The sequence below is a fragment of the Eubalaena glacialis genome, chromosome 1 (genome assembly GCF_028564815.1).
Source record: "Eubalaena glacialis isolate mEubGla1 chromosome 1, mEubGla1.1.hap2.+ XY, whole genome shotgun sequence".
NCBI lineage: Eukaryota > Metazoa > Chordata > Mammalia > Artiodactyla > Balaenidae > Eubalaena > Eubalaena glacialis.
The window spans coordinates 33,053,599-33,076,134 of record NC_083716.1 but is presented as its reverse complement, the minus strand read 5'-3'; the positions used below and the strand labels follow the sequence as shown (position 1 = coordinate 33,076,134).

At 44.7% G+C, this 22,536-nt stretch overlaps 1 protein-coding gene across 1 annotated transcript in view; it reads right to left on the bottom strand.

The window, feature by feature from the left end:
- PDLIM1 (PDZ and LIM domain 1) overlaps positions 1–22,536 on the bottom strand; it is a 45,624-nt gene that overhangs the window by 19,647 nt on the left and 3,441 nt on the right. Inside the window, exons 2-4 of the mRNA XM_061194934.1 lie at positions 9,663–9,814; positions 8,490–8,574; positions 4,487–4,686 (exon numbers count right to left, since the gene is read on the bottom strand). Of these exons, the coding sequence (XP_061050917.1) occupies positions 4,487–4,686; positions 8,490–8,574; positions 9,663–9,814 (437 nt within the window). The remainder of the gene's footprint in view (positions 1–4,486; positions 4,687–8,489; positions 8,575–9,662; positions 9,815–22,536) is intronic.

Here is a 22,536-nt window from a genome sequence, read left to right as displayed (position 1 = left end):
GGGGTGCAGGGGTGGGAGGGAAGTGGGTGTGGCTATAAAAGGGAAACGTGAGGAATCTCTGTGGTGATAGAAATGTTCTGTATCTTGGCCATATAAATGTCAATATTCTAGTTTTGATTTCATGCTTATGGTTTTCAGGATGTTACCATTGATGGAAACTGGGTGAAAGCTATAGGGGATTTCTCTGTTTTGTTCCCTATAAGTGCAATATGAATCTACAATTATTGCAAAATAAAAAGTTTAGTTAAGTTTAAGACAAATTTTCTCCAAATGATGGAGGCTAGACACTAACTGGAAATGATGTAGAGGAGATTTTAGTACGTGATTTTTATGTAGGTGGGGAGAAAGGATGTAGGCTGACTCAGAAAAACTGTTCAAGTCTGAGCTGCCCCAACCTGGTTACCCCAATGTTCACCAAATAGGCAATTCTGAGAAACCCTGTGTAATCATTTTTGGAAGGGGAGCCTGGTCAGAATGTTCCCTAAGTTTCAATCTTTTTTTTTTTTTTAATTAATTAATTAATTAATTTATGGCTGTGTTGGGTCTTCGTTTCTGTGCAAGGGCTTTCTCTAGTTGTGGCAAGCCGGGGCCACTCTTCATTGCGGTGCACGGGCCTCTCACTATCGCGGCCTCTCTTGTTGCGGAGCACAGGCTCCAGACGCGCAGGCTCAGTAATTGTGGCTCACGGGCCCAGTTGCTCCGCGGCATGTGGGATCTTCCCAGACCAGGGCTCGAACCCGTGTCCCCTGCATTGGCAGGCAGATTCTCAACCACTGCGCCACCAGGGAAGCCCCCCTAAGTTTTAATCTTCAAAGGCCTAGATGTTGGATCTAATAAGAAACCAGAGGAGTAATTTTGGGCACCAGGAGAAGAGGGAGGAACATCCAGACCCCCAAGCCAGTTCTCTGTGGGCTGTGGGCAAGTTTAGTTAGAGGGGCAAGCAGCCACCTTCATGATGGAGGTTTTCTTCTGACCAAGCTCCAGTGAGTCAGGGCTAACATAATCCCTCTGGTATCAACTGAACAAAGAACAATGAATGCTTCCCTTTATTTCCACTGTACCTGCTTAGAAATCTGCCTCATGAGTTTATGGGGGGATCACCTGAGAACACAAATTGGAAGAGCTAGTATCTTGGGACTATTGTGGTGGCTACGGGAGCCCAACTGATTATTCCACGAATACCACTCCATCAGGAAGGTAATCAATTGTACTGGTTGGCTGAACTTAAGCTACAGTGCTGCGAAAGAAAGAAACTTACCCTAAGTTACAGCAAGATCTTCTCCATGATATTTGTCTACATGCTTCCACCCTCTGGAGCCCCTAGTACTCAGCAGTGATGGGTATGGAGCTCCTCATGCGTGCTGAAACCAGTAACAAGTAGCATCTACTGAGCACCACCAGAGGCCAGCCCCCAGGCTGGATAGTTTTTGCACATCACATTGAAATTTCCCAATAACCTGGTGGTGAGGTAGTTCGTATTATCTGCTTTATAGATGAAGAGACTGAGTTTCAGAAGTTACGTGGTTTGCCTAAGGTCCCACAGCTAGCAAGAGGCAGAGCTGGAATTCAAGCTCAGGCCCCTCAATCTATAAAGCCTGCACCTTTAAGAAAGTATCAAGCAGTATCACCTATATAATGAAATCCAGGCCCCAAATCACCAGAAAATGACCAGAGCCCCTAAACTCAGTGGAAAGGGGTCAGAGGGCAGGTGAAAGCTTTCTGCTGATCAGAGCCACATTTCCTCCACCCACTTGGTACACAGTAGGCACTCAGTAAACGACTGTTAAGCTGAACTGACCCAGAGGCCCTCCCACTCAACCGTGTGTGCTGGGAGAACAGGAGGCAGATGGCGGGCACCTCTTGCCTGCCTTCCCTGTTGAATTTGGCAGTGGCAATGCTGTCTGTGTTCTTGTCTGACGGGGATGGGGCCCTGGGAAATCCTACAAGACAGATAGCCACACACACACTAGGCTGCTTTGAAGGGCATGCGACAAAGAAACTCAGAGTGCGCCCCAGGGTATCCGTGATGACCTCAGATGCAAAGTATGAAGTGAGCCAATTCTGTAACCTCAGCGAATTTCACAGACTAAACAGTGGCGGGTGAGCACTTGTGACTTCTGCTGACAGAGCGGCAACATGACCTGGTAGCTGCTGGGTTTGCACAAGAATCTTCCTTCACTGATATGCACAAGTGGCCTCTCTAGGAACAGACCAGTAAGCAGAGACCCACGCACAGGGCATTTCCTCTGCCAGGGGTTGCCGGTATTCCCACTGTTGCTGGATTCATCTTCAAAGAGTTTGGGATGGAGCCGAAGCTGGGACCCCTCTGCTGAGAAAATCTGGAAGGAGACTTGTGATAAAGACTCAGAGGCTGCTGTAGCCAAGAAAGTCTGCCACAGGAGGGGAGAGGGGCTGCAGGAAAGGCTCGCACAGTGTCCAGACAGTAGAGATTCAATTGTTTCAGACTGGAGGGAGGGAACAGGCGGGGAGCAGGAGAGAAGAAGAAAGAAGACATTAATGAAAGAATAACGGCCAAGGCCATACTAAAAATACTTCCCTGGCACATACTGCTGCCAATGCATAGCAGCCTTTCAATTAAGGATGTGTCATTTCCTGGGTTATTAAATCCAGATCATGGAACATTCCACTCTGGGACAGTAAAAGAGGGTCACGTTCTCAGCCTCCCCCAGCACAAAAGCAGCAAAGAATGGGGATCATGGCTCTCGGTGTTTCCACCACTCAACTCCCCACTGAGCTGCTTGGGAGAAAGCTTCCCTTCGGGGTATGTCCATGGAAGCTTAGGGGGGCCCAGCATGGCGCTCTTTCTCAGGTACCCCATAGGCCCCACAGTCACCGTGAAGGGCATCATCATCATCTCAAGCCAGTAGGGCCTGGCAGGACTCAGAATCGAAGGACGAAGAAGCATTAGTAGCCACTTTGCCTTGGTTACTACAATAAATGCTGGCGACCTTTAACATCTTATAAAGCCAAAGTCACATGGCAGAAAGTCTCCCCTGCTAGGCCCTGCGAAGCTTAAAAGGAAATTGCAAGGCCCTCTCAGTGCTGGGCACAGAGACCTGCATGCAGCAGGTGCCCAAAACACCTGCCTCTCTTTTTCGGGGAGAAGGACTATGTGCACAGTATGATCAAGGGGCTCTCGAGAGATCAGGGGGCTCCCCACAATAGCTCTTTCCAAACATTTAAGTAGTTTGGAACCTCTTGTGCCTTAACCTGTCCTAAACTGCATCTGCAGCAGTGGGTTTGCCATTTAATCACCCTAACAGCTGGGCAGAGTCTTGTTAAAGGTGAATTGAGAAGAAATTGAACAGCAAAATTGGCTTCAGAACTAGTATAAGAACTGAGGATTCCAACCCTAAATGAAACAAAAAGACAACCTACAGACTGGGAGAAAATATTTGCAAGCAATACGACTGACAAGGGGTTACTTTCCAAAATATGCAAACAGCTCATACAACTTAATATCAAAAACAACCCAATCAAAAAATGGGCAGAAGACCTAAATAGACATTTCTCCAAAGACGACATACATATGGCCAACAGGCACATGAATGGATGCTTAACATCATTAATTATTAGAAAAATGCAAATCAAAACTAAAATGAGGCATCATCTCACACCAGTTAGAATGGCCATCATCAAAAAGTCTACAAAGAGGGACTTCCCTGGTGGCGCAGTGGTTGAGAATCCACCTGCCAATGCAGGGGACACGGGTTCAAGCCCTGGTCCAGGAAGATCCCACATGCCGCGGAGCAACTAAGCCCATGCGCCACAACTACTGAAGCCTGTGCTCTAGAGCCCAAGCTCTGCAACAAGAGAAGCCACCACAATGAGAAGCCCGTGCACCGCAATGAAGAGTAGACCCCGCTCACCGCAACTAGAGAAAGCCCGCATGCAGCAACGAAGACCCAACAACAAAAAGATCCAATGCAGCCAAAAATAAGTAAATTTAAAAAAAATTAAAAAAAAAAAAGTCTACAAAGAACAAATGCTGCAGAGGGTGTGGAAAAAGGCAAACACTGCTTCACCAAAAACTGCATTCAGGTACTCTTCCCTTGCTCAGACCAAATGGTGATCATAAGCAGAAAGCCCAAACTATGAAAACTGAACAGTTTCTTGGGAAGCAGCAGAGCCGTCAAGGAAGGAAAATGGTCACTTAGAAGAAGACAGTGACCACGGAAACCAGGATAATAATAACATAGGTCTCAGTGAATACTCAATTGGTGTGTCAGACACGGTACTGGCATTTTACAGGTTACTTCTTATTTTACAACAGCCCTACAAGGCAGGTGGTATTACCCCCTTTTTAGAGATGAGGAAAATGAACACAGAAAGAACTGTGCTAAAGTAGACATTTTTCTCCCAGGGCGAGTGGCTGAACCTTCTGCCCGCTGCCTGCACGAGCCTGTCCTGGTGTGAAAAGCCTCTTCCAGGACTGGCCCAGAGCGGACTGCATGGGCCTACTTACGCTCTGCCATTCGTCTCCTGCCCACTGGCTGCCGTCTTTGACTCCAAGGCGTCGTTGAAGTTGGAGATGTTTTCAGAGGAGTAGAGGCCAGCTGGGTTGTTGTACTGGTTTGTGATGACCCTGGGGGCAGGGCTGGAGGCAGGTGAGGCAGTAAAGGGCATGGCACTCCGGTTGTGGGCGCTTCCTATGTGTAGGACCTCCTGCGGGCAGAGATCAGAGGAGAAATCAGGGGGGTGTCCAATATGCACCCCTCGATGGACGGTACAGGCTGAGTGCCAGGGAGAGAGAGGTGTTCCAATGAGCTATGATGGCCCTGGCTCAATGCCAAACTAGCTGAGGGGCTCTGACAAACCCACCTGACACGGGGCAAGACCCAGGACGTTGCACGAGCCGGGCATGTGTGCAGTTTCATCTGCCAGCTCTGCCTCCTGGTTCTTCCCTGAGGCCCAGCAGAGCCTGATCTCCTGCTGGGTACCCCTGGGCAGGACACCCCCTGATGCCCTGGGCTGTCAGGATCCAAGTCAGAGCTGAAACACCCTTTCAGGGCACATTTCCAGAGGGATTAAGTACCAGGAAGAGAGGAACTGGCATCACTTCAGTGCAGAGCAGGAGATGATTAAAGGTGGAGACGAATTCCCCAGGAAGGAGTGGTTTAGAGAAGCAAGATAAGAGCGTTGTTGTGTCACCAGTGAAGCAGCTGCTGACTAGGCAGAGAAGCCTCAGTGCGCTGGCAGAAGGGGCTACGGGGAATGACTGATCTGGTGTTTTGTGTGGGAGAAGGCCAAGGCTGATCAGGTGGAAGGCTGGGGGATACCTGCTACAGAGCGGTGCCCAGGGGGAAGCTGCAGGAAAGGACTTCGAGTTCCTCCTGTGCTCACTCCCCTCTTCCTGTAATCTGAGGAAGCGCCCTCCACCTCCACGCTGGACTGCCAGGACTTGGAGGATGATCACTACAGCTGCAACACCTAGGAGCTACTTTAAAAACACCCCCGAAAACTTCTTCAACTAACATTCGCTTTTTGAAAAAAATCACGGCTTTTCTGATGACTCAGTTAGCAAGATGCTTTCCGCATGGGTGTTCTGGTTCAAACCCTGCTCCCAGGTGAGAGCGTACTCTGTGCAGCCGACTAAACTCGATGTGCGTCCTATTTTCTGGGTCTCCCAGAAATCCTCCTGAATCCTGGACTCCTTGTTAACACCGAGGCCCAGAACGACTGCTCTTCCCTTTTTTTTTTTTTTCTCTCTCTTTCTTCACTAAACCTTCAAGTCTTTCACACTTTCTTAGAAAACGATGATGAAAACCACCAGCTTAATTCACTGTGTACTGACTTAAAAGACAACATGAAAATGTGTTTATGACGATTCAGATAGTCTCCGTCTTCAACAAGTCGGAATCAGTGCGGTTTTACTGTATACGTTACGTTGAGCTGACTTTATCCATGTTGGACAAAAGCTCAGTACACACAGCTTGTTCACCAAAGGGGAAGTATAATTAGTTAAGAAAATAACTTCAGCAGTAATCAAAGAATGGTTAAGTTCGTTCTACGGCACAACTACCCCAAGGAATAAGAAGTGGTCATTAACGGCAGCAGACTTCCCGAAGGGTGGCCTGGGACTCGGGCCCCCGTCAGTGGCTACCTTGCAGCTCTGTGAGGCAGGTGGACAGTGGCAGCCGGGATTGCAATTCTTTCCTCCTCTCTCCTTCCCCACAGCAATTCCTTAGGAGCATCTTAGGATGCTGAGCACCAGGGAAGAGCCCTCATATTTCTGTCTTGGCTCAGTTTTTTCCCTGTTGCTTCCTGCTCGGCTTTGGGCAAGTTATACTTCTTTCTTAGCCATTGCACAGTGCCCAGCACACAGCAGACAGTCAACCAGTGTCATTCCCTTCTCCTTCCATAGAAACACATTTTCAGTTAGAATGGAAGTCAGTAGAAAATGCAGGTTGGAAATTCTGATTTTTTACTTTATAGAGAATCTCCTAAGAATGTATCTGTTTTGTATATAAAAGGAGTAGCTCTAACCCCATGTGAATACTGGTCTTTCCAGAAGTCAGGCGGTTAATTCAGGGCCTGCCTTTTGGAAGGGATGATGTCATTGTTTGGGCTTTGTATTTATGTCTCCAAGGAAACTCAATAATGAGGAAATATAAACTAGGTGTGTAACTACACTGACCTCAGATAAGCTGGGGTGTGGGCTAGCCTTACATGAATGAACAAATCCTTTAATTACAGATGAACTCTGCTCTTACTCATTCCTCTATTTTAGAATGACTGGAAGTGGAAGATTTTGGAAAAATGAGAGGTGGGAAGTTTTTCATATGAACAAAGAATTACTGGAATCAAAAGAAATGTATAGTCAAGTTAGATGTTAAAGTGTTGGAGATTTTTTTTTAATCTGAAGAAAACTACCTTCAAAAGATTAATATAGGTACTCAGATTATATGTTTAAGATGAAAATTCAAGTATACATATAAAAAGTATAACTAAAATGTAAGCATTGCCTTACTGAAGTGAAAACTAGGATTTTAGATAGACCACATTAAAACAAAATCATTCCTTACAATATTATAAAACATATAAGGACTTAACACATTAAAACAACATTTATAGTAAATTTAATGAAGTGGCTGAGAACTCCCTAGGAAATTGGAATTGACTGTGGCATGTTTTAAATTAGTTTGCACAACTGCCAGTTTATAGACTGAATGCCATTTCATGAACTTTCCTTAGAGGGGCTGTACAGAATAATATGGTCATGTCAGTTTTGAAATGCCAGATGCAAAATGATCCTTAAAGTGACTCTTAGGACTAAGTATTATTTTTATTATATTAATGGGAAAAATTTTGTGTGACTGCATTTCTGACATTTTAATGGAAGACATTTGAGAAAACACCATTCACATACAACCACTCAATTTACCCACACTAATGTACCCTGTGTGTTCAATTTCATACAAGTTTCTGTTTTAGGTATAAAAGATAACTAGCTATATGTTGTCTTTTGATTATATCTCAATACACCATAAAAATGAAACAGTGTCCCAAATTTAGAAAAAAGAAATTAAAGTTCACATCTTCAATTGGGGCTAAATGTATAACAATCACAAACCAGTCTAAAAGAAGTTTTCAAAAGCCATTATCGACTTACCTACTAACATACTACTAACAACTCATTAATTTATCCAAGAGACACACTTTGTGAAAAGTAGCATATCAGGTGTGAGGAATTTTACAAAGATGTTGTAAACATTCTTCTCTACGTTTCTCCCCTTGTTTCTAAAGACTACCCATTCATTGTAGATAATTTAGGAGATGTAGTTAAAGAAGAAATACAATCACTTATAATCTATTATGTACAAATATGGGATCTCAGGACAGTCTCCCGTCCAGGAAATTCTATTTGGCCAACAAATTGTGCATTGACTCCCTATCACATTTTCCAATATGAACTACCACTTTATTTTAGTAATTTTAAGATCTCACTGTAAGAAAACTAGAGATTCCCATCCTAAGGCTCTTGGAAACCAGGCAGTAGGACCTGGGACCCGGGGTGGGGTGGGGAATGTCTGGGTTTACTACTAAATTTCCTTGTAGTTCCTCTAGGCTCTAGGCCTCAGGACCCAAACTTCTTTTCATCCCTGGCATGATTCATTTGCATCTGCAATCCATAATGAGCTGAGTCAGCACCCCTATTTTGCCGTGGTTCTGCCACCCTATTCTGCACAGGAAAGCTTCCGCTCGCTTCCCGTATCCCCTTCCTACCCGCTGTGTCCAGCCCAGGCCCTGGCGTCACTGCCCTGGGGTTTTCCAGCCCCTTCCTCCCGCAGTTCCCTTACGGGAAGAACCAAACAAGAGCCAGGTCCCAGCAGTGTCAGCGGAGGGCCCTCCCCCAGCGTCCTATCCCCTGCCTCCAGGGCAGGAAAAACGGGAGTGTGCCCAGCTGTGTCAAAAGCAGAAAGGCCTCTGGGTGCTGAGAGCAAGGTCCATGGTGGGCAAGTACTTACTTGGGGTTCAGAGGCTAAATTCATCCTGTATGGGTGACGTTTCCCTTCCTCTGTCACCAGAGGAGACCAGATTTTCTGTTCAGATCTGCAACAGATTGACAAAGCTGTTGTTTCATGCATGCTAAATAAATAATATATACTAAAAACGGAGTGGGAAAGTGCCCCCTCTTGCCCGGCTGCTAGCCTCTGAACTAGCACTCTGCCCCCGCCTTCCCCTCCATTTTGCTATCAGTGTGTGATTTTCGGAAGCACCAACCTCATGACATCATGTCTGATGGCTGTGTGCGCTCAGCCCTGAGGGAGTTCCCAAGCTGCTGTCATTCTTCCAGCCTCATCCTCCCCCACTGCGCTCTGTACCGCTGACCCAGCCACACCGGCCTCCTCCATGCTCCTGAGCGTGCCTGATGCCACCCCACCTCTGCTCAGGTCGGAGCGAGCTCCTCTATCTCATCCCGTGTTCCCGATCCAGACCAGATAACCAACTTGTTCGTGAAGTGTGTCTGGACCAAACAAAAGCGATGCCTCCTTTTCTGAGCTTGGAAAGGATTTCCTTGTATCATTCACACAGCAACTCTCTAGGTCTCGTCTCAGTTTTCATTAGTGTAGCATTTTTTCACTCTTACGGGTAAAGAATATTTGTACTTATCCTTATATTGTCAGAGTGCCCAGCACAAGGCCAGATATATACAAGATGGAGCTATTCAATGTGTTGGTAAATGGATCAAAAAAATCAATTAATCTGTAATGAATGAATGTCTTGAAGGAGAAGATGTGGACTGAGATAGAAATGGAGACAAGAATGAGGGATAAATGTGCTTTTGAGGGGATAGTAATAACATGGTGCACCTCCCATGGGGGTAGGGCTCTGAAGTGTACAAGATGGTTTTCATTTCATTATACAGATTTCACTACCTCAAAGTTTTGGTTAGTTGTGTTAGGTCAAATGAAAATGCAGATATCTTAGAGAAAGATGCCCACACTATGAGGAGCACTGTGAAAATTAGAGAGGAAAATGAGCAACCTGAAATTTCAATTCCACAGACCTTCTGCCTGCCTACACCATACAAGGCACTGAGCTGGGTGGGTAGGGGATCCTGAAATAGGTGAGGTAGTCCCTGCCCACAAGCAGCTTCCAGTCGACCAGAAATGAGCGAGTGTTTCCACGGGCCTCACCTGGTTACTGTGAGAGTCATGTTGTCTGTGCAGCCCTTGATTTTGTTCTGAGCTTCCAAGTGCGTCATATTGCTGGTATTTTCCCCATCGATGGCTGTGATTACATCTCCAACACATAAATTAGCTGTAGCAGCCTTGCTTCCGGGAGTGACCTGGAAAAAAGGAGAGCTGGCTTAGTTACCATCTGTCTCCAAGGAAACCACTGGGTAAGTTACCACTGGATTAAGTATTCACTAATGCGGATCAAAGGATTTAAAAAAGGAAAGAAGGCTAAAATCATAAGTTTCAATAATAATGATCCTTTATAGTTATGTAATACATTATGGTTTACAATGATTTCTTTTCTATATACCATCTCATTGGATCCTTACAATAACCTTGTGAAAAAGGAAGGCAAGTATCAGTCCCCATATTGGTCCCCATTTTAGAGACCAAGGAACTGAGGTTTAGAAAGATCTGTGACTTACCTGGGATCACCCAACTGATATATTACTGTATTACTAGTCATCCAACTATCAATAGTATAATACAGAGCCAGGACTCAAACCCTAAAGCAGACCCAATGTTCTTCCCACTGTCTCTTGCTGCTTCCCTAAAATAAGTCACCAATTTAAAAACACACACTTAGAGAACATTATGTACAGAAACATCCTATTTCTATAAAAATCTTAACAATTAATATGCTATTTACACACAGAAAAAAATTGAGACACTGCATACCAAACTGTTCACAGTATTACATTTCTGTAATGTTTTTGGTTTATACAATGAGCTTGAATTACTTTTGTAATTGAAAAAAGCAACAAGGAATATTTTAAAATACAACAGTATAGGTTTATACTGGTTCATTTCCTCCCAGCTAGGAAACTGACTATTAGGGTTAGCCCCTTTGGGTGGCTGATTTTCTACAGGCCAGTGCTTCTAAAACCAGTGGTTCCAAATTTATGGGCAACCAATGCTTGGGGGAAGCCAGCCAATGACTGCAATGGGTCATCAAATTCATCTGCCTAGTGAGCATTACATGTGACCTGAATAAATATCAAGCTTCACATGGAGATGTACAACTATCTTTCAAGTGAATACAGACGCTATTGTGATGAACAAAGTATGAACTCATTTTGAAGTAGTACTAACCTCAGAGATGTTTTTTACTATTAGGTATTTTCTAAACCAAGGTATACTAAAAATAGGACCATCATCCCAAGGTCAGTCCATGACTTTGACATTAAAAGACCTTCCTTGATGAGAAGTCCAAGCCCTCCAGGAGCAGAGTACGCCCAGACTCCCAGCACTCACAGGGTTCTGGCCTCACCTTGGAGAAGGCCCTTGACCCCTGGGAGCCCAGTGAAGAAGATCTTATGAACATTTGAGGGTCTCCGTAAGGCTGAACCACAGGTAAGAGGCCTTTCAAGACATCAAATCAGGACACAAGGCTTATGTGCTGAGCCTCCGTATCTGATGCAGTTTTCAGCAGCCAGTTTCCAATCAGCCCTCACCAAATGGAAAACACTGACCCTTCTGAGGTGGGCTAGTGTGATGGCTGGTGTCATGGCCATCCCCCCCATCAGTGCCCTACCCCCACAAAATAAGGGGTGGATGATTTGATCCTTGAGGTTCCTTCCGGTTCAGACATGCTATGACTTTATCAGGCAAAACTCTCCTGGAATGTAGCAGGATGTGGAAACCAGTGCAGAGATCCTGACCTCCTAACCTTCCTTTCTGGCTTTCCCATCATCTGTTTACCAGAGATCTGGCCTTTAGAAAACAAAAGCCCCCAATCCAAGGTCCGGATCTTCTTCTAATGTAGCCACTGGGAAAAGATATTTTATACAGGCGAGCGTAGGCCGCACTCCTTTCAGTTGACTTCGGGGAGTTAGTTCTGAGTCACCCAGTATGTGCCATAAAGACAAATTCCTCTCATTTTCTGCCCGTCTTCCCGAGAAGACTGACCTGGTGTGACTTCATGTATATTTCGCTTTTTTCTAAAGAACAACACAGACCCCTTGTTTTACAAATGGCCCTAAGCATCACTTTATTTGGGATGAGCCATGGTTCTGGGTTGGCAAACTCCGTCTCCAGGGAGAACAGCCTGATTGAACTCATTTATCATGACCAACTCTCATGGTCTTGAAGAGAAGTCCCCTTGGATAAAATCCAGAATCACTAATGAAGTTCCTCAGGACTGTGCCATTCCCCTACTAAGCTCTAGCTACAGGGGCCTTCCTTACTTCTTTCCCGCCTCAGGGCCTTAGCACCTGCTGTAGCCACTACCTGATTAACTTCTTGGCTTAAATGACCCTTCTCACAGAAGACTTTCCTGAATCCTCCAATCTAAGTTAGATCCCTTGTCAACCTTCCCCCTGCCCCCCCCACCCGGTCAACATTTTCATACACTCTCTTCTTCACGGCACTTGTCAATTAGGTTTGTAAATCGATTCTGTGGGTTTGTTTACATAATGCTTGAGATCCTACTAAACAGTAAGGTGTGTGAGAGCAGGATTTGTCTGCCTTTTGCACTGTGGTATCCCCAGTGCCTAGCAGTGACTGGCACATAGTAGGTGCTCTATAAATATTTGTCCGATGAGTGACTGAATCCAAAATATCTAGCGGTTGTTAAATATGTAATCATGCTGCTTCATTCCATCCTTTAAAAAAATGACTATATCAAAAGGAATCAAATAATCACTTTCCCCAGCATTGCTATCCTGGACTGTCATCACTCACAAAACTAAAATGAGGAGATGGGGGCGGTGGGGGGCAGAAAGCTTGAGAAAATGAAAAGAGAAATTTCCTTTTACTTTCATATGCTCAGCTGCTAAGAACGCTGGAATTTCCAGCATTTGGTTCAAACTGTCTTGGAGGTGAGGCATTTCTGCTAAGTACATCCCGACAGATCCTGGACAAGTTAGAACCAGTCTTAAGAGCCCTGAGTCTGAGTAATCAAGGCCTGGCCATCCTATCTTTTGGTCTGATTCTTTTTTTTAAGCCAAATTAATGGGGAGCCAAAGGAAATCTCAGAAAGTTATAAGACAACATCATCAGGTGGGACTCGGATGGAATCACACATAAATAAAGTCCACATTCTTTTATGAGCTGTCTATTTCTGGGGGGAAAATGGATTTAAACAAATTATGGGATTTGCCTTTTACAAAGCTCTTTCACATACATTCTCCTAGTTGAGACAATAATGATGATGACCTCACCACCAACATGTAAGATGATTTTACAGATGAGGAAATTGAAACTCGGAAAAGCTGTGACTGACTCAAGTTCACACAGCTAAAGGTTGGAGCCTGAACTTGAAACCAGATCCCCTCATTCCAAATTCCATTCCCCTTCTGCTTTACCACAATGCCACAAGCAGCGGCTCCAAACCCAACTGTCAGAGCCAAAGAGAAATCCAGAATTAAGCAGACTCATCTGTTGTGGCCTTCAACACAGGGAACTGGAGTGTTGCAAACTCCTGCCAAGGCCTGGGTGCCACTCGCCATCCGTCAGACAACCATCTCCATTGGTCTATGCTGAGCTGGGGCCCAGTAACACCTCCCCTTATAAAATACTCAAGTCAGAACTGAAAAGCCCTCAGGACAGAAGGCCTGTGTCTCCAACTCTGGTTAGTTCCCATCATGAATGGAGGACTCCAATCCTTACTGCACACTAACTATTCATCACAATCATAGCAGTATTTATCAGTTAATGAGTGCTAATTATGGTCAAACACAGTTTGTTTGGCAAGGGTTAATTTCCCAGTACTCCTGAGATACTATCAGGTAGCCAACATTATTTGCATCATCATGGAGAAGGAAGTGGAGGAACAGGGGTTGACAGCTGGTGAGTGGCGGGCTGTGGGGCTCCAAGGTCCGTCCACCTAACCCTGTATGCCCCGCTGTCTGTTCTGATTTCCTCCTGACCGTCAAATTCCATCAGAACCGGCTCAGAATGGAGTCAGCTTCAGTTTCTAAAACAGAAGTCCTATACTCTCCTCCAAAGAGACAGGCCCATTAATTAGTTCAATGAACATTCTCAAAAACCCTCTTCCAGCTTTCTTCCCCAGAGACCATACAACTTGATCACACAGCTCTCGATGCCTGAGAATAAATGGGGTTAGGCACAATTTCCGCTAATGAACAGTCTGCCATCTTCTGCAGAATTCACTCATGTCTCTCTCACCCTTTGCCCCCGCAGGCAGACACTTTGCTCAGAGGCCAATCTGTACATCCACCCTATACTGCATCATTAAAGCCCGTGCACTGCCGTCAGACTTCTAAACACAAAAGAAGGTTCATAGAATTTCACTTCTAAGTGGCGCAGAATAGGACTATGATGTGGCTCTCCCACTTTCTTCGATTTACATCTAAATAACTAAATATTGCTTTTATACAAAACTGGATGCATACCCACTGGCCACAGCAAATGAAAAGATGACTTTCTTCCTCCGTATTATGGCATATACCTATTTTATCCCTCCTGTTACCTTCTTCTTTCATTCATTCACTCATCAGATAGGCATTCCTTAAGTCCATTCTCAAAGACAGTGTAGCTTAAGATGTGGCTACTGAAGTTAGATGACCAGGGTTCAAGTCCCGTCTCTGGTGCTTGTGAGCTAAGTACCCCTGGGTGGGATGTTTCACCTCTGTGTGCCTCACTCTTCTCACCTGCGAAACAGGGGTGATAACAGTCCAGGCATCGAAAGGCTGTTGTGAAGATTACATGAAATGATTCAGGCAGAGCACACTGTCAGGTTCACAATCTTCTGGGGCAGACAGGTATGTACACCAGCTGATGCTAGAAACAAGTAAAGAGGCAATGGGAGCCTAAAGGTGGAATCAGGGAAGGCTCCCTGGAGGAGGCATTGCTTAAAACTGTGCAAAGGCACTACAGGAGGCAGAAAAGAGCATGCCAACTTACAGGAATAGCACGTGGACTAGCATAGATAAAACACAGGAAGTGAAGGGAGAGGAAGGGGAGGAGTCTGGAGATGTAAAAATAGACCAGGCTGTAAGAGTTCTGTCATTTTCTTTTTAACAAGACTGTACTTTATCTGGAAAACAATGGGGAACAACAAAGGAATTTAAACATAGCCTCTGACTCAACTGCCCAGTTACTTCCAAGAAACAACCACTGAGCCCTAGCTCTGTTGAGATTAAGGTGACTGCATTTGTCAGATATTCCCTAATGGCAGCTGAGAGAAGCAGACCCATTCGAGGGGTCGACAATTCAGCCTCTAGGACAGCCATTCTGAGGCTGGCTTCCCCTAGAGGACTTGTCCAAAGGCACTTCCACTTAAAATTACGTGTTTGATTGACAGCCAGATTGGGTTCCTTTAACTCCCTAAGCTCAAGATTGAAAGCTGGAGGAGGCCCATGAAATGAATCCAGTCTACAATCTTGGCTTTTCAAAATTTAAATTACTCTGCCCCCTTTAGCTGAGGCAGACCCTCTCCATTTTGTCAGTTCTCACCATGCTCTACTGCCCCCAACACAGAAACCTGGGACCAGCTGCCATTTAGCATCTTTCTTGCAGCTGTTAATTTTTCCACTACCTCACCCTCGAGTCAAAACTCTTTTATGTTGTCTCCGAACCCCTTCATGCAAATGTGCTTGTGACCACTGGCTTAGTTAAAAAATTATATGCAGAAATGTTTTATGAGTAGGACTACAAGACACCCTGGTTTGCCCAGGACGGCAACAGATTTTCCCAGCTTAATTATCAAAAGCACCCCATTTCATTTTCAACAGTGTTCCAGTCTGGATGATAAATTGTATTGCCACTCTTTTGACAGAGATGGGGGTTTTAACCAAATACTTGTCAAACAGTTTAAACAGTTCTGAAGCAGCCTCACCCCACCCCAAGGGAAAAACTGTCCCTGTTCAAAGGTTCTCTGACTTTAATCTGCAGACAGGAATACAGGTCAATTTCCTGAATGTTCCCAGAACGTTGTTAACCTTGACCCTTGGAATTGGCATCTAAACTTCAGACCAGAAATTGACCCAGTTCACCAATAACTCAGGGGGAAACTGACATTGGCAAGGATGAGGCAATGGTTCCCAAACAAGTTGGTCGTCAGATCCCCTCAGGTTTTAAAAATATAAATAGATCTCTACATCCCACTTCAGATCTACTGATGGGAGTCTATACCATCGGTCCTCAACCTTTTTGGCACCAGGGACCGGTTTTGTGGAAGACAATTTTTCCACGGATGGGGTGGGCGGGGTTGGTTCAGGCAGTAATGCGAGCGATGGGGAGCAGCAGATGAAGCTTCACTTGCTCGCCCGCCGCTCACCTCCTGCTGTGCGGCCCGGTTCATAACAGACTGGAGACAGATACTGGTCCGAGGACCGGGGGTTGGGGACCCCTGGTCTACACAGTGGGACCCATGAATCTTTATTTTTTAAAGCTTCCCAGAAAATTCTGATGCTCACTAGGTTTGGGAACATCAAGGGAGATGTTGACCAGCCTTTCCCCCAAAGTTCTCCCTGAATGAAGTTAACCAGGTAAACAAAAAATAATTAGAATCTAAGATCTCAGCGCCTCCAGAGACAACTTCAAGGCTTACATTCTATTAAAATACATAGAAGGCCCTTAAAAGAAACATCCAGGGACTTCCCTGAAGGTCCAGTGGTTAAGACTCTGCGCTTCCACTGCAGGGGGTATGGGTTCCATCCCCGGTAGGAACTAAGATCCCACATGCCATCCGTGGGGCGAGGCCAAAAACAAAAAAGAAACATCCATTAGAATAGTATTTTCCTATCTCTTACCAAAACAAAGAAAGAAAAATCCCCTGCACCACTGGTCAACATCCTTGAATGCAAATGGAGTATTGCAGAAGTTATTTCATTCCAGATGCCTAAATAACTTAACATGGTTCCTATTTTGCTCCGCCAGAAAACTCACAGCTAAATGTAGTATGCAATTACAGAAACCACCTGATTGAAAGGTCCTGGCACATCTCTTTCTTGTATGTTCCAAATTTTTAACTTATTGATTGATTGATTGATTGGCTGCGTTGGGTCTTCCATGGCTATGCGCGGGCTTTCTCTAGTTGCTGAGGGCTTCTAATTGTGGTGGCTTCTCCCATTGCGGAGCACAGGCTCCAGGCGCGCAGGCTTCAGCAGTTGTGGCACGCGGGCTCAGTAGTTGTGGCTCACGGGCTCTAGAGCGCAGGCTCAGTAGTTGTGGCACACAGGCTTAGTTGCTCCGCAGCATGTGGGATCCTCCCGGACCAGGGCTCGAACCCGTGTCCCCTGCATTGGCAGGCGGATTCTGAACCACTGCGCCACCAGGGAAGCCCCCCAATTTTTTGTTACATCTTATGGTGTGTGTTCTTTTGTTTGAAATTTTGTAGCCATGTATTTTGGTGCTATAAATCACCTTACAAGTTGGGTGTATTAATATTAAATAATGATAACTTAGTAATTTTTAACATTATACAAACAAGACTGGAATAAAGAAATTTGGAATTCAAGTTCAATCTCAGTGCCATGTACCTTTAGGGACAACCTCCTTTGAACTAATGGCTGTGTCCAAGTATTTAGGTATAAAATTTTTTTTTAAAATAAATTTATTTATTTAATTTTTGGCTGTCTTGGGTCTTCGTTTCTGTGTGAGGGCTTTCTACAGTTGCGGCGAGTGGGGGCCACTCTTCATCGTGGTGCGCGGGCCTCTCACTGTCGCGGCCTCTCCCGTTGCGGAGCACAGGCTCCAGATGCGCAGGCTCAGTAGTTGTGGCTCACAGGCTTAGTGGCTCCACGGCATGTGGGATCTTCCCAGACCAGGGCTCAAACCCGTGTCCCCTGCATTGGCAGGCAGATTCTTAACCACTGCACCACCAGGGAAGCCCAATTTTTTTTTTTTAATAAATTTATTTATTTATTTATGGCTGCATTGGGTCTTTGTTGCTGCGTGCGGGCTTTCTCTAGTCGCGGTGGGCGGGGCCTACTCTTCATTGTGGTGCGCAGGCTTCTCATTGCAGTGGCTTCTCTTGTTGTGGAGCACAGGATCTAGGTGCATGGGCTTCAGTAGTTGTGGCACACGGGCTCAGTAGTTGTGGCTTAGTGGGCTCTAGAGCGCAGGCTCTTGTGGTGCACCAGCTTCCTTGTTCCGCAGCACGTTGGATCTTCCTAGACCAGGGCTTGAACCCGCATCCCCTGCATTGGCAGGCGGGTTCTTAACCACTGCGCCACCAGGGAAGTCCCTATTTAGGTATAAATTTAACCGACTCTGAGCTGGATGACAAAGCAGAGCCCCGCCCTGCAGTATGCCATTTAGATGTGGAATTTGAACTCTCCTTAGTCAGACTTCTGACTCAGTTTGTTTGTGGGCCCAGGCTATGGCACAGACTTTGAAGCCACATTATAGACACAGAAGCCGTATGAGCTTATGCAGTTGGCTTGAAAACCCCAAGAATGTTTCAAAATGTTCTTGGTTACTCTATAACCGTTTTCTTAAGAAAATGAGGCAATAAAGTAGTTCAGGTCCAAGTAGCTGAGCTGTGCCTTAATCCAGCTTCACTTCGCACTTGGTGCAAAAGGAAGCTATTAAGGCTAAGGGGTGGCCGATCAAAGAGACTTATTGCTCTCTTAGTCTGAAAGACCAACCATCATTTCTTAGGTAGGAATATAATTAAAAAGCAGATAGCAAAGTAGAATACCCTGACTAATCGATCAAGAAGTCATCAGTCTCTCAAAAGTCCCTATACAAGTCCCAGTGAATCCCGTGTGCTTTTAAACAGCCCCAATAACAGCCACCCATAACCCAAATCCTAACCATTCACTAAACACATAACCTTGGGCAGTTACACTCTCCATTGCTTCAGTTTCTTCATTTATCAAATAAAATTTATAATAGGGTCAACTTCATTTGTTGTTGAATTAAATGAGATTTCATTTGTAGAGTTTAGAACAATGTCTGGCCCATAATAAGCACTCAATACACAGTAGCTACCATTAATATATTTTTTTAATAGTACCACTGTATCCCGACACCTTCTATGTGTTAGCCATAGTGCTAAGCTCTCTCTAGACATCATCTTAATCCTGACTACAACCTTTGAAGACAAGGACTATTATTCCCTCTTTACAAATGAGAGCACTGAGGTTTCAGAGGCTAACCCTGCCTGAGGACATACAGCTAATACAGGGACAAGACAAGGTTTGAACCTAGATCAGGCTGATACCGAGACTTCATTTTCCCATGACATCAAGATGGCTTTAATTCTTGATTTGCTGCATTAAAAATAAGGCAGAAAGTATAAAGCAGTGACATCCAAATAGTTCACCATGACATGGTAATTTGATTTTTTAAAATGCTACATGAATGGAAAAAAGTCTGAAAAGTTTTGCAGCAAACCGTTAAACAGTGTTTACCTCTGAGAAGTAAGATTGGGGAAAGGTGTTGGAAGGCTTTTACCTTGGGCTGTCCACATTTTTATATTATTTGATCTTTTATAATAAGCACAAGGGTTGTTATGTAAGCTTTTTTATTGAGGCATAACACACATACAGAAAAGGACACGAATTGTAAATAAACAACTGGATGGATTCTCACAAAGAAAGCGCACCCATGGAATCAGCACCAAATAAAGAAACAGAACATTACCTGAACTTCCAAAGGCCCCTCGTGCCTCCTTCCCATCACTAACCTCCTGGCAAAGGTTACTGTGATCCCACCTTTTAACACTATAATTTTGCCTGATTAATCATATATAACTGCAATGATGTGGTATTTATGCTTTATGTCTGGCTTCTCTCAACATCATATGTCTGCCTGTCTGATCCATGCCATTGTGCATGGTTGTAATTCCTTCAGTCTCACGGCTGCAGTGTTTCATATCATTATTTATATGTTTATAAATACATTTATATATACCACCATTTATTTCTCCATTCCACTGTTGTTAGACACTTGAATTGTTCCGAGTTTGGGGCTATCGTGAATAGTGCTGCTTTGAAGATTCTTGACATGTCTTTTGGTGCCATGCGGACACATTTCTATTGAGCAGTTAACTAGGAGAATTGTTGGGTCATAGGGTCTGATCACGTACAGCTGTGGAAGTGTAAGTATTTTATTTTTATATAATTTTTTTTTAAGAAATGGATGTAAATCATTGCTGCATCACCTGAATTTATCTGTATGCATTTGACAACTTTATCCTATATAGGTCATACCTATGTCCTTATCTTCTTATCTGATATGACATGAGTAGTCATACCTATTAAAATTAGGCCGAGTCCTTGGTCAAGAACCTGGCCTCCTACAAGACCAGAGTGTTCTTCAGAAAGGTGTTTTTCATGTTTATGGCATTTACTGAGAAGGCAGTGTACTACACATATGAAAATACACCACGGACCTCAGTTACAGATGAGCTTTCCACTTCACCCACGCTGGTGCTAATAACAGTATCAACAATCACACAGGGTACTAAGTGCCATACAGAAATTACCTTTCTCATTTTAGGTTTTCATGGGTACATTTTGTTCTGGACTTGTCTTGGCCGCCACTTCGCAGGCCCATCCTTGGCTGGGCAAGGTGGATCTGTCCACTCCCTGGTCATCTTCATTTGCCATAAAAACTGCCCCCAAATCCCCTCCTGGCCACCTAGAGGCTTTTCTCTGGCAAATCATCCAATTCCTCTGCTCTTCTGTTCTTCCCTGCCCACACGGCCATGGAATCCTATGGCTGGTCTGTCAGTTCTCCCAGGTGGGGCCATGGCTTCTAGCTTTTCAGGAGAAACAGGAAGGGGAGGTGCTGCTCTCTAGGATGCACTCATGAGCACTCAGGCTGAGGCCACCCCAGCCAACCCCCATGGGCGTGAGGGGCTCTGGGGTGAGGAGCCCAGGAGAGTCCTACCCCTCATGTTGATGACTGCCCCGCCATTAGCACTTCTCAGACCTGGGTGCTGGGTAATATTATCATCAATGAAATATTGACAGTTACGGCTTATCAGGGGGCAGAATACTGTGGTTAAAGCTGGCCTGGGAGTCAATCTGTCTGACTTCAAATCCCAGCTCTTCAATTTACTGTATGTATTGTGTGTCCTGTGTCCCTGTGTCGTGGGTTGTGGGGAGTACAGAAAAAGATAATGCAAGTGCACACCTAGCACAGAGTAGCCATTCAAAATATATTAGCTACTGTTAAAACATTATTATGACATAGAGGTTAAGGCCATGGGCTTTGAAGCCAGACTGCTCAGCCAAATTCCAGCTCTATCCACTCACTACTGTATGACAAGGGCAAAGTACCTAATGTTTCCATGGCTCAGTTTTTTCATCTATAAAATGGGTATCTTAATTGTATCTACCTCACAAGATACTTGTGAGGATTACTGAAAGACTATGTTAAGCTTAGAACACTGCCTGGCATATAAAAAGTCTTATATACAGTTTAACTATGGTCATTGCTGCAAGCCAATCAAATAAATATGCTCACACAAATCTTCCAAGTGTAAATGGAGGCTCTTGTGATTAACATAAGAGTCATTTGGGCATAGATATTCACAGATGAATAACACAACCCAAATTCATCTGAAAACATTTCTGAATTCATATTACGTTTTCTCATCAACTGGTGGTTGAAGGTACAATTAATGTCATATGAGAGGTTGGGACACTTTTTAACAATAAAAGAAAGGGGGCCCTCATATTCAAAGGGTACAAAACCTTTGGTTTGCTTATTTATTATTTTATTTTATCTTTACAGAGAATTGAGCCCCAGAGAAGGCATGTGACATACCTGGGGTCACCCAGTGTGGTGTTCAGGACTGGAGTTCAGCCTGAGTTCCTGCCTTGGACACTCTACCAGGCACCATACAGAAGTTCTGGCAGCTTCTCCAGGCTCTCCTCTGAGACATACTGGAAGTCAAATCATCCTTTAAAAATTAATTTTCTGACATAGGCTTTTGCTCATTTTTAATGAGCCTTTACCTTTTCCTTTACAAAGCAGTTAAGAAGTAGTTCATTCACTGAAAAAATTTGTAAATTCAAACAAATTACCTAACCTATGGGCACTGAGCTTCTCCCCTGTAAAAGGCAAAGAATACCCATTTTCCTCTCCTCCAGGGAGCAATGGCAAGGTACGGCCTAGGGAATGAGCACAGGTTGAAAGCCACTCCTAACTAGTCCCAGCACAAGAGCAATTCTGGTGCTTTTCCCAGTCCTGATCAGAGTAGGAGAGTGATCTCAGTGGTTAAATGATAACCTCCTCTCAATTATCTGCCCCGTTGCAATACCTTAACACCATTCTCCGCTCTCTCCTCCTCAAAGACAAACCAGCAAGGTTGGCATCCAGGATTTTGGGTAAGGGGCAGGGTCTCTGGTCAAAGGGACATAACATGGCTTGGTGAATTTCATGCCAGTAGGCTCAAGCATTCACTTCCAAGCCGTTCCCTGTAATTCATCCTCTTCCTCCTCTCTTTAGATCAGCTGGAGCAGCTAATATTTCCCAGGTGATCAATTTCACAGAATGAGGGAGTACCGAGCAAGGGCCATTAATGCATAATGAGACTTTATGGACAATTCTCACTTTTCACAATCTGACAGATAAGCCCTGCTCTTTCGACCTTAAGGACATGATGTAAGCCTACTTGAGTCTGGAAATAACACTCTTTAAAGTCAGAAAAGACCCTCTGACTACAGAGTATCCATTATTAAACACTCCTTAGGATACTTGAGCGAAAACCAGAGACTCTTAGCGAAGACTTCCCCAGGACTCGAGAGGCAAATGAGCAACGCCTCCTACCGAGAGCATCTCCTTATCTCTGGCCCCGCCCCTTCCTGCCTTTTGTCAGTTGCTGGGAGAGGAAAAACAGTCAACATAAACTCAGCAGCAATTTTGGCCTGGGTGTGGATTCTCTGAAGACTTCCATGGAAAGCAACTA